This window comes from Hyalella azteca, unplaced genomic scaffold (genome assembly GCF_000764305.2).
Source record: "Hyalella azteca isolate HAZT.00-mixed unplaced genomic scaffold, Hazt_2.0.2 contig5323, whole genome shotgun sequence".
In the NCBI taxonomy this organism is placed as follows: Eukaryota; Metazoa; Arthropoda; class Malacostraca; order Amphipoda; family Hyalellidae; genus Hyalella; species Hyalella azteca.
In genome coordinates, this window is record NW_025935517.1 from 52,526 (window position 1) to 64,885 (window position 12,360).

At 39.6% G+C, this 12,360-nt stretch overlaps 1 protein-coding gene across 1 annotated transcript; it reads left to right on the top strand.

Annotated features, from left to right (window-relative positions):
- The first annotated feature begins 1,685 nt into the window (after positions 1 to 1,685).
- Positions 1,686 to 12,069, top strand: LOC108674988 (uncharacterized threonine-rich GPI-anchored glycoprotein PJ4664.02). Its single transcript, XM_018162976.2, has 4 exons — positions 1,686 to 1,888; positions 2,421 to 10,414; positions 10,848 to 11,051; positions 11,336 to 12,069. The coding sequence occupies exons 2-4, from the start codon at positions 2,624 to 2,626 to the stop codon at positions 11,420 to 11,422; spliced, it is 8,082 nt and encodes a 2,693-aa protein (XP_018018465.1). The 5' UTR covers positions 1,686 to 1,888; positions 2,421 to 2,623; the 3' UTR covers positions 11,423 to 12,069.
- The last annotated feature ends 291 nt before the right edge of the window (positions 12,070 to 12,360 follow it).

The following is a 12,360-nucleotide window of genomic DNA, read 5'->3' on the forward strand; positions in this document are numbered from 1 at the left end:
ATTCCATTTTTCTCATTTTTATCTTAACACTGAAATGATTGGATCACTGCATAGTGACAAACCAGAGATTTTTTAGAATCAGTCATTTTTAATTTCCTCATTTACTCAACATTTAAACAAATTTCTAATATATGATAATGCTGGTATCTAATATGATACTTTACTGGTCTACTTATAGAAATTGAAAATGAACTATTTTTTTGGAATTGATTACCAGATTTTCAACAAGCTTTTTTTCAATTGTTGAAAGATCTCTTTAATGGTCTTTAGTCTATTTTAAAAATAAAGCAGCAATTGTCAACATAAAATCATGATCTTCCAAGGTATTTTTGTCTCAAAATTGGAGATGTCTACTTTGCAATTTTTCTACAATATTGCCAGGGTGCAGAAAGGTGGTGAATATCATAAGATCTTTGGCAATGCAACAGCAGCAAAATTTATGCCTTCGGAAGATCTTGCAATACATTTTTATTGAAATTATTGCTTTTCATAAATAACTTTGAAATTATAGCAATTATTATCTGAAAGACCGCAAGTACACACAGTAAGGTTTTTGGTACATTGGTTAGATCAGGATCATGCAGACTGGAATTCTAAGAATGGAAGTTCACTTATAAATAAGCTTTCTACCCAAGCTGAAAAGCTTCCCCACAGTGCTGTGCCAGGTGACTGACTTATCTGACTAAAGTGACTATAAATGAAAAGGAGGATCAAAAGTGGACAAAATATTTCAATTTTATATGACATTATATTTGTAAAAGAATTATTTGGATGTCTCATGTTTGATAGATATTTTTTATTTTACTTTTATTTAATGGATTTTTTTACATTTTACAGGCCCGTTGTTTGTAATGATCAAGTTTCAATCAAGTATTTAGTTAACCAGTGCTGTAGTACATATACCATACCTGGGGGCAGGGCTTATGGGCACAACCAATCACAGCTTGAAAGCATCCCCATCAACCAATCACAGCTAGAAAGCAGATAGGCTAACATTACAATTCCATTATCCAACTACAGCTGGAAAGCTGAAAGGGGCTAAAATCACAATCCTATCAACCAATCACAGCTGGAATTCTGAAAGGGATAGGATATGTAAATAATGGACTGAAAGCGTAAAGTTCCTGGCCATTCCAAGCTTTCAGGTCCTGCTTTCCAATATGCTATGTGTGCTGGTTAATTTATTATCCCTCTAGAATTCCACACTGTCAGGATGCAGTGAAGCTTGTCCAGAATCAGTTGTGATGAGTAAGTGTTGCAGTGTATAGAGAGTAAGGGATATACTATCGAAGTTGTTATCAGCATTTTCTTAATAAAAAATTACCCGGTAACGCAGCTTGAAAATGGCTGGTGACGTTTTGGACTTAAAATCCACATCTTGGCAACGCTGCTTGCATACTCTGCACCCTGGTAATCTTGCAACTAAATGAGCATAAATTGTGCTTTTATCTTGGCCTGATCTCTGGTATCACCTTCAGCATAGACTACCTATATTCATTTCTGAATGTTACTGAGGACAATAATTTGTCTCAGGAATTATTTCATGACATTCATCTTAAAAGTTGTGAGAAAGACAGAATAATAAGCAAGTACATATTCCTAAAAAATGTTCATGAAAGATGTTTTTTCAATCCACTCTCTAACAAAACTTGCTGTTTTCAATTGTTACAAAATAATCTTTTCAGGAACAAGACACAGTATGGTATTTATGAAGCTCAGCGACGAGGACGGTTCAATGAACAACTCAACAAATTACAAGAAGCTCTAGCGCCTGAAATTCACACTAAAAGCAAGTTGGAAATAGTCATTGCAGCCCAGCTGTTTGTGAAGAGATGCAAAAGTTTACACTCATCAAATAACTTTACCAAAAGTGTGGACTCTAATTTTGGTATGAATATTATGCTAATATAACTGAAATATTGATCATCAAAAACAATGCAGAATTGCAAAATTACAGCTCAAAGTTTTCCAGAATAATGAATTCAAAAATTAAAAAGGTACATTTCTTATCTGATTGATGTAGAGGATATTTAAGATATTTCTTATTCTGTAAAGTTATTCTTGGCAATTTACTATGCATGAAGATCCATTTTTATAGTAGGATCAATGCAATTTACTCTAATATGCAAGAAAAAAAATTGTGTGTGACAGTTAAAATTTTCTTGCACAAATGTTCTCAAAGACTGGATTCATTTGTAGGTGTTATCTCATTAGGTGGTGTAATTTAATTAAGAAATATATAACTTGACCTTCATTCATCACTCTACCTCAAGCAAGATTAATTTTTTTTCCTAACTCTATTATGAATAATGAGTATGGCATCAAATAATATCTATGTTTTTATATATATGTAAGTCTTTGTGTACAAGATTGCTACATTACTCTGCAGCATTACATTATTTATTTATTGTGTGTTCCAGGAGGTGGAGAAAGTATCCACAGTCAGCAGGCAACTGAGCCCCACATTGAGACACGCAGTGAGCCCCACACACTAACACAAAGCACAAACAAACATGACTCTCAGCATGAAAACCATCTCTTAAATGCATCCCCTACTCTTCATCAGAAAAATTTGAGAACGGTAGAAAATCCTGTGGCTGTTCTTGATATTCCAGAAATAAAAATGACTTTGCTTAATAGACCAATAGGTCCAGTGATTGGAAAGTCACACAACGACAATGTTATAACAGGTAAAACCCCAGAGAAATTTCAGGTTCTGAGTAAGAATAATATTGTGATAAATCACACAAAAAACAATTTGAGTTTAGTACCATCCATTTTATTACCTCAAATAACTCCAAATCTTTGCAGAAATGCTGGAGGTCTTCAGGATATCAATAATGATCCAAGTAAAGTATCCTCCACATTGTCTTTAAACTCAGAAACTGTAAAAATTGTTCTCAATGATCCCTTAACCACTGTTTCTGAGTGCAGTTCAGCCATTGTAGGTGCAGTTACCTCTCTGTCTCATGCTAATCATGTAAAATACCTTGAACCAAGTTCAACAAACACTGTAGTAATATCCACTGTAAATATCAAACCCACTTCAACTTCCCTTGATGTCTGTTCTGCTCCATCCAATACTGTTGCATCTTGTATAGTTGCTTCAAGTCTTCCCAATGCTCCTAAAAATATTCATCCTAAATCTCCTCGAAAACTACTGAAAAAGCTACCAAAGTGTATGAATACTAGCATAAAATTATTTTTTGACTCAGACAGCAGCAAAATCTTGGCATATCCTGCATCAACTTTGCCTTCTTCTGAAGGATTTGTCTCTAATGCTACTCCTCCATTGAAGATTTTGGCACCTAAGAAAACTCCCAACATTCCTGCTGTAGTTGCCTTTGAACCTATGCATGTAGTACCAGACATTCAACCTGAAACTAAAGTTGTAATGCTGTATCCCACATTAAAGCCATCATTATCTAAGCTGAGACCTATTGCTCCCAAGCAGTGCCTGACTATGAAAAATGTTGTCATGATGAATAGCGAGCCTAAAGATTTTTTGTTTTCTCCTCCAATTACAAAACAAGATTTGTTAGCAGAAAAAAGAAAGGGTACTTATTCTGGAAACAACAGATCAGAGAAGCGTTTAAAAACAGCTGTACCTTTATCATCCAGGAGTGATTTGCTTGAAAATAAATCCGATCCTTCCAGTGATAAAAAATCGCTGACCGATATGGATTTAAATTTAGCTGAGAATACCCATCCCGATACAGTGCTCAGTGACATCAGTCCTATTGAAGGCACTCATGAAATGAGATTTGCTTCATCTTCCCAAACCACTATAACAAGCCAAAGTTCTGCATATGAGAGTTCTTGCGAATTAACAGAATCAAATTCCACTCAAAAACAAACTGAAAGCTACAATAATCTCGAAACTCTCGACAATACTTCAAAAGAGCCTGCTAAAACTTCAGAAACGTCGGAATACAATATTTCTAGTCTTTCTGTGTCATCTGGTGGTAGTCTGCCTAAAAAGGTCGAGCCAGTGACTCCATGTTCCATAGTAGGAAACTTCACTGATGTACGCTCTGCCTCACAAGATCCTCTATTGGATAGTTGTCTGAAAGCTAATTATAACATTATTTCAAATGCTTCCTCTGTATTTAGCGACAATTTATCAACTGACGTTCATTGCAACACTTCGCATCCTAATGCTGGGATTCAATTTATGTCTTGTGCTGCAGAATTCTGTCAGCCCGAAAAATCTTCTGAGGAGGTAATGCAATCATCTTCTTCAGCTCTCGTTGTTAAGGCAAATTCGACTATGTCCACAATTTGTCCTGTTATAAAAACCCCCCAGGCAGAAAATGATAGTTCATTTATTGTAGAATCGAGACGATCGTCTTTATTGGTAGCCTCTCGAAATCAGTTGGTTGATCCTCACCCACAAGTTTTGCCCACTTCGTGCCACGTGGCTCCCGTTACCTCCATTATTGTGAGTGATGCTGTTAGCAGTGTTCATTCTAGTTCCCACTGCCCAACTCCAAAAACGACTATTTCTGATCTGAAATTGAACACTTGTGTTCCTACCATAATTTCGCCTGTCGGTAACATGGTAACCTCAGCTGCTGTATTAAGCTCTCAACTTTATCACACTGATAGTACTATTTCTACTCGAGTGAAGCTTGACGGTAACGAGAGTAATTGGAAATCAGATAAGAGTCAGGCATCATTCCCAGAAGAGAAAAGGGAAATTGAAAATTCCAAAACTGAATCGATCATGACGATAATTTCAACCCAGCAATTGTGCGGACCATCTGTTACCTCAGTGTGTTTGGCAAGAGACAGTCATCGATTGCCAATGGAAGATGTAAGATCAACCAGCGAATGTCCTGGAACTGTTCCGCTCAGTAAGGTAAACTCGCATTCTGTTGAAAGTATTTTTAGCTCTACAAATGGTAACAGCAACTACAGCATTACTGCATTGTGCATGTCCTCAAAGGGGAAAGTAATTGGTCATGATCAAAGTGATAGCGTGTCCGTAGTGCCTCCTGTTGCTGTGCCAGCGAGACTTGAAAATCAATGTACCAGTATGGCAGGTGAAGGATCTCGTGTAAAAAAGGATTCAGAATCCGGTAATATCACACTTCCAGCTGTGTCTTCTACCGATTGCACTAAGACTCTGGAAAGTATAGTTTTTACCGAAGGTGACCGCATCAACATACCAATTGTCTCTTCCGACCATGGAAATGTTAACGTCTCTGACAGTCATGTAACATTGACGACAGAACCTAACAAGTGCCACGACACAAACGTAAATACTGAATCATTAAGTTCGAAATTAGACCTTCCTACTTATTCGACTTCAATGAATTCCACTTCTTGTCGTCCTGCAAACACCCCTATAAATTCCGTTGAAGATAAACAAACATTCAGTTATATTCCTGTATCGTCTTTGCCAATGAATCTTGTGACTGCGTCTACCCATGAACCGACAAGTTTAGCATCCAATATAGGTAATAAAAATAGGATTATGACTCAGACTCTCAGCTCCTATGATTCTGTGATGCCCTCCTGCATCAATTCTGTATCACCTGCCGTTTCGAAAACCTCAATGAAGTCTACAGCAGTTATTTCTGTATCCGTTCTACCAGAACTCATATCCTCTTCATCTTTGTCCTCCATATCTTTTAGTGAAAAGCCTTCTACTGCAGCCTTCCCACCTCTGGGAACGAATGTTTCAACACCATCCTACTCTCCAATGCAATGTAACACTTTGCCAATCCATTCGAAATCGATTTCGTCTAATGCTGCCTCTTCATCGAACGATTCAAACTTATCTGAAAGTCCAAGTTCCTCTAACAATCAAAATAAGTTTGGTTCCATGTATTCATCTTCTATTGATTCGGCTTTAAACGATAACCGAGAAAAACAAGAACGAAAAATTCATGGGCTTCCCGATTCGAATTCAATGTATTCAAATTTGATACTGAATAACCATTCGAACTTTTCATTTTTATGTCCTAGCTCTACAGGTCTCAGCTCTGGAATTCGACCAAACTTGTGTGTTCCATCGTCACTTATGAGCTCAAACAGCTCCATATATTCTTTCTCTTCGTCGCAAAATTATTCACCAACATACGCCACATTTGCTTCCCTGCCTCCTACAAATTCAACCCCGACGTCATTTTCATTTTCGCTTTCCTCAAACCCTCCAGTCTCTAGTACGGCAGTTGTGAATGCTTCTAATTCAAGCCTTTCCCAAACTGAGCTCACGCAGCCATGTGCAAGCACGTGTGATAATTTCAACTTCCCTCCATTCTTAACTGGCAATGAAGTGCACCAAAATATCCCCGTTCAATCGTATCACAGGTACCCCATAACATCGTCTTGGGATGCTGGTTCCGACACAAATTTAAATTCATTTGTGCCTACTACGTTTGTAGTTTCTTTTGCTGAATCGTACCCTTCCATTCAAAATGTTTCAAAATCTTTCGACTCGAGTGTTTCAAGTTCCACTGTTGAAAGAAACTCAATCAAGATATCATCGACCTCTGCCACTAGCCCGGCTAAGTATAACGATTTGGTGACAGATGTTGCACGGCTACCTTCGAGTCTAGCTATCTCATTAGACGTTTCTCATTCCAAGTCATCCGACACACCCACTTCGCTGCCGGCGACTAGAGAACCAACTTCTGCGTGTGTTAATCACTCGTTTGTCTCGACGTCGCTTTCGTCAGCTGGCTTCTTCGTGCCTAGTAGTTTAAATTCTGCTAGTGGACCGAGTAAACCCAAAACTTCTAATGTTGTGAAGGAAGCAGTTCGTGACTATTCCGTTTCAACTACTCATTCGGAGAATTCTCGAGTTCCCGAAGCATCACTCGCTTGTACAAACGTTGTGAAAGGTACATGGTCATCGTCAGTTGCGAGCAATGATAAAGAAAAGAGATACAATCCAGAAGTTTTTCCCGCCGGCTCCTGTGAAACGAACGTCATTGCTAAAGTTGATGTGTCCACGACTGATAACGATGGAAGAAAAGAAGAGATCCATAGTGCTTTAGAAGGTCTAGTGTCTTCTCATTCATGTCCCTCTTCCTCTTCTGCCGAGTGTTCAACAAACAAGTCGAGCGCTCTAGGTGTAGATACTTCTTTACTGGGTGATGATGTATCGAGTAATCCTCCCACATCGAACGTGCCGATCTGCACTGTGGCGATTACTTCTGGTAATGAGAATTCTAGAGTTGAACCTTTTCCCTGTAATCCTTTCTCAGCAACTGAGAGAGCTCTGAATTCAGCATCTACATTTCTTGGTCCTACTCTCCCATTCTTAACTTCAAGTGTAGCTCTACCGTTGGATAATTCTAACTCGTTCCATAGAGCGGTTTTTGGTGCCAATTCTACTGAAACCGATTCATCAACTGTCGACGGATCTTCTTCTATTTTAGGGGGACCGTCGCACCAATCTTCTTTTCCTGCTTTAGGCTGTGAGCCACTTTGTTATTATCCTCTGTCAACGTCGATTAACACTTTTCGAAGTATACAATCTGCAGAAGTTAGTCCCGTTAAAAATACCACTCCTTCAATCACCCCAGTTTCCGCAGGAAACGCAAATTTTGAACCTAGCGGAGTATCATCTGGCTCTAATGACAAGTCTTTGGGAATAGCATGGAGCTCGGACGTTACAGCAAACACAAGTTTGTCATTTCCTTCCAAATCTTGCCAAGATAAACTTGTTACCGATTCTAGTAATGGAGCTTTCACGGAGCCGGCGCAGAATCTCTTACCGAGTCGAATTCTATCAGCGAAAATTACCGACTTCAGTCAAGATTACCTAACTTCGTCCTCACCCGGCGCTGGAATTAGCGCCACTGTTAATTTTGGAGTTTCTATTTCAGCTGCGACCTTCGAGGGTAGTCAGTATAAATCAAGTCCACTGATTGATAACAATGCAACAAAACCTGTTGACAAAATCAATTCAATTCCAAATAAGGCCTCTGATAATTATAGCAACTCTCTTCCGAATGATAGTTCCAGTAAGAAATCGAACAAAATTACCGATAATCAGGGAGAACAACGTTCTATGCTTTTACCTATCTGTAGCAGTGAAAAAATTCCGACTTCGGTTCCTGAACAATCTAGCTCAGGAAATTTGTTACCTGCTTCGACCTGCTCGAAAATTATTTGTGGATCCCATGTTGAAGGTGAATTGAATATTTCTATGACAGATAGTAGAAAGGTTTTCATGTCTGCTAGTGCCGATTCACAAAAATCAACCCCATGTTCGCAGAATAACAAATATGTCGTTCTGCCAGATAAACCTCTAGGTATCTCGTCCGCGGTCTCCGGTAGTACAGAGTTCAAGATTCCACAGCAAAGTCCAGTTGATCGACAGGAGAATAACTCGAAGAATTCCGAGATATCTTCTTCATCTGTGCCAATCTCATCTCGGAACATCATTAATTTGAAGCCATTGGTAGAGTCTTCCAAATCTTTACTATCGGCAACGTTATCAATTTCTAAAATCGAAGACACGCGTTTGGTCAGCGCTAGTCAAGAAATTGGCCTGGTAAACGCTGGTTGCCCTAAAACTGCAGTAAGCGTAGATAATTCAACCTTAAACAATGCATCAGTCTCTCAGAAAGATCCCGGTTCTGATAAAGTAGTTAACCAACCTGCCACTGTAGCAAACCTAAAAACGCGCATTGATGTTAACCGGGAAGACTGCTTACCTAATGATTCCGTTATAAGTGAAAAAGCATCAACGTCTACTATTGGTAAAAATTTTGTTTCTGGCAGCAAAGCTCAAGAATCTTCCTCTTTGAGTAGCCATCAAAGACCTGTCGCTGGTGAAAGAGCTTGCGAAGCGAACTCTTCGAATATTTGCGTGAAAAACGATGTTACGGATAAAACTAAAAAAAGTCCCCCTAATTCTGTTGAAGGACATATTCCTGTTCGCCCCCAACAATCGCTTCCGTCATCGCACCAAATGCAGAATCAAATGCAAATGTCTCAGAATAGTAATTTTCAGAATCAGTTTTCTCAGTACCAAAAAAGCTTACCTCACCAACAAACACATTCATTGAAACAGACTCACGATCTTGATATGCAGCAACTCCAACTGCAGCAACAACAGCAACATCACATGAATCTTCAGTTGTCTGGTCCAATGCACCACCACAATCAGCACACCCACAATACCCAATTACAGTCCCACCAAACTCACCATCATCAGCAGCAACAACATGAGCATTTAATGGGCAGTAATTTGTATTCTCCGTCGGCTTTTGACTACTCCGGCTCTCTATACAACAGACGCCACCCTACCTCTCCTCGCGGGGACTCGCGTCATTGCTATGCTTCCTCTACGTACGCAAAAGATCAACAACTTCAAAATTACCAGCTTGACAATCAGAGCGCCCTGAACGATCTATCCGGTGTTAGTAGTTATTTGCTTGATGATGGGCCTGATGAAAGAGAAAACCTGACTGACCCCGTGAGATATTTTTCTGTTACTCATTTGGTGAGTCAAAACACTACTCGAAAACAGTCCACTAATTCGACCAAATCCGAGGACAAAAAGTCCGACAAGACTACGAAGCTCATTAGTGCAAAGAAAACCGAATCTAAATCTCGGGGCAAAACAGTGGCAGCAACTGACAGTCGACGTCGCAGCCCAGGAAGAAGCCATGTTTCTTCTCAGCAAGCAGTGATGTGGCATTCATCGAAGCAAAGTTCATCGGGCTTGTCCAAAACTCCCAACTACAGCACCGAAGCAATTTTATCTTCTCAGAATTACATGCGCTCTGCGGCCGTTGCTGCGCCTCCTCAACCAATAAATCATAATTATACTATTGGAATGACTCAGAATGTCTACCAGTATCCACATCAAATGAAGAATTTCTCTCAGAATACTTCAGTTCCGTTTGGTTACAGTAGTTCGTCCAATAACCCTACTGATGCGTGCACTCCTGATTACAACTTTCAGCTTCACCAAGCAGCTGGACCTCTTGGGTATGCCAGCAACGTGTCATACATGGCTCCCACTTATCCATACCAAGCCCCAAGTTCTTCAGGAATGCTATCTAGCGATCTCATGACTGGTTCTCACCCACCTCCTCCTCCACCACCACCGTACCCACGCTTCCACGAATTCCCATCTGATCAAAACAGCTTTCCGCCTAACCCAAGCTTCCCGTTCGCGTTTGATACTCAAGATATGTGTGGTGGGTCTAGTGGCGCTGTCGGTAATGCCCAGTACCCAAGTTCCATGCTGGATAACTCCCTCATTGGAGGCTCCGCCGGCAGTAATCACCGAAGTGGCCCATGCGTTCCCTTCAGTCCTCTAAGAATGATGGAAAGACAGCAAAGTTCCGCTACGTCTGGCAACATGACTCCCGCTGCTCAACTCTCTTCATCTCTGTCTAACTTCAATCTTACAAGTATCATTCCTGAGATTGACAACAACAAGGTGAGATATTTGACTAATTGTTAGCATGCAGATAATGTAGTTAGCTTCGCGACCGCAAAATTCCAACGCAGTACTTTGTGCAAACTATGATGTATTTTAAATTTAACGTGTTGCCTTAATATAACGAGTCACTGTCATTGCCTATAAGAATAGCAAATAAATGAAAAATTAAGGTTTTCTCAAACCAGCTCATCGACAGGCAGTCTTAGTAGTTGTAAACTAGCGTACCTAGCCCGCCTCCAGGAATCCTGGGTACGTGTGACTGCCTCTTTGACTTTTCACAAATCCTCAAATAAGATCGGGAAAGGGCCCCTTTCGTTCGGTTCCAGGATTAGCCCTCTTGATACCTTTACATCTGTAGGCGGGCCTGAGCGTAAAGACGAGCATTTTATGTTGATTTCAAACCGATGTATCAACTTACCTCTCCTGCCAGGTTGTGAGCGACAACCCTTCTCTGCTGAGTACGCCTCGAAGTGGTTCTCTGGCGTCTGCGTCCTCCGCAAGGTCTTCTACTGTGGCGTCTGCTGATGCTTCGTATGCTCTCAAGCTGCCTCAGCTCGACCACGCACCTAACAAAACACATTTCCATCCTCAAATCGCCAACTCCATGAATAATTTCTTCTCTGCTCATCCGCAGGTTTGATATCAATGTTCCTAAGTCGCTGTATCGTATTTCATGCCGACGTAATTAATTTCTTCCGATAAACCAGCGATATTTGTGATTAAGTCTCTGAGAACTTCCTAGAGAGACATAAGGCTAACTTTCATGATTAATATCTTCTTAAAAGTTCCTGTATGATTTGAGTTTCTATGCATTGATCAGTGCGTTGACAATCGTAACTAAAATCCTATGCCTTACAATTTTTTTTCATTCGACGACACTACTTCGAGATCTTTTTTAACTAAATTTCCTTTGGGCAGGTTGGCTTCGGCTTGAATGCATCTTCGCTGCCTCTGCCTACATCATCGTTCTCATGTCTCAACTTCCCGCATCCTGACCACCCTTAGTCACAGCACACCTAATACTGCTAGTAACCTAAAACTAAACACCCCGAATTACCTAACAATTAACACTCCTAGTATCCTACAACGAACATATCCCAAACCGAATATATTTAGTTACACTAGTTTCAATTGGTCAATACATGTCTCCCAACATTTTATGTGGCCCGCTCGTCGTTCCTGTTGATTCACAAAAATATCTCCTAGATTATTCCTTTTTTATTAACTACTTACTTTGTCGTTGAACTCTGACACTAACAACTTGAGCCAGACATACTCTAGCAAAGGTTTTTATTCGCAAGTAGGTGTGGTCTTATCGGCTCGATGTTTTTGTTGATTGTTTTGAGAAAATATGCCGTTCATAAACTGCTTTATTATTTACTCCTTGTTGCAGTCACAACAATATGAGGATGTCAACAAATTTATCAGCATGCTAATGAAATAGTGAAAATTCGTTTAATTTAATTAAACGAATTAATTAATTCGTTGAACTTACGTATTCTTCCTGTCTCGGCTAAAATTTTGTTAATTATTAGTAATCCAAAAATGTTAAAAAATATTGACAACTCTTGTGCTTCAACCATCGTTCCCAGGAGATATCATCTGGATTGTTATGTAAGTGAGAAAATAATATATTGTTCATCTACTCCTGAGCCGTTTTTTATTTCACCTTTTAAAATTATGATAACGAAGACTATATTTAATAAAAGCGGCGATAAACCATTTATACTCATTGCTTAAAGTTATGGTTTTGAATTTCTTTGACCATTTTTATTGCAACTGTTGTTTTAAAAATTACTCATTATTTTGCATATGAAAGCTTATACATCTGTTTTTGCTCTAGGACTATATTTTGCAGCTGGCTTTGTTTTGACATTTACCCCTCCTGGAGCTCTAACGTCTCATTTAAATCCTGATGTTTCGAGGTACGCCGGTTGCCAAGG

What these genes read in the sequence shown, in the direction of transcription:
- LOC108674988 (XM_018162976.2), top strand. Translation starts at nt 2,624, where the DNA reads ATGACTTTGCTTAATAGACCAATAGGTCCAGTGATTGGAAAGTCACAC. An exon ending in CTGAGATTGACAACAACAAG is followed by an intron (nt 10,415 to 10,847) that starts GTGAGATATTTG and finishes CTCTCCTGCCAG; the next exon opens with GTTGTGAGCGACAACCCTTC. An exon ending in TCTTCTCTGCTCATCCGCAG is followed by an intron (nt 11,052 to 11,335) that starts GTTTGATATCAA and finishes TCCTTTGGGCAG; the next exon opens with GTTGGCTTCGGCTTGAATGC.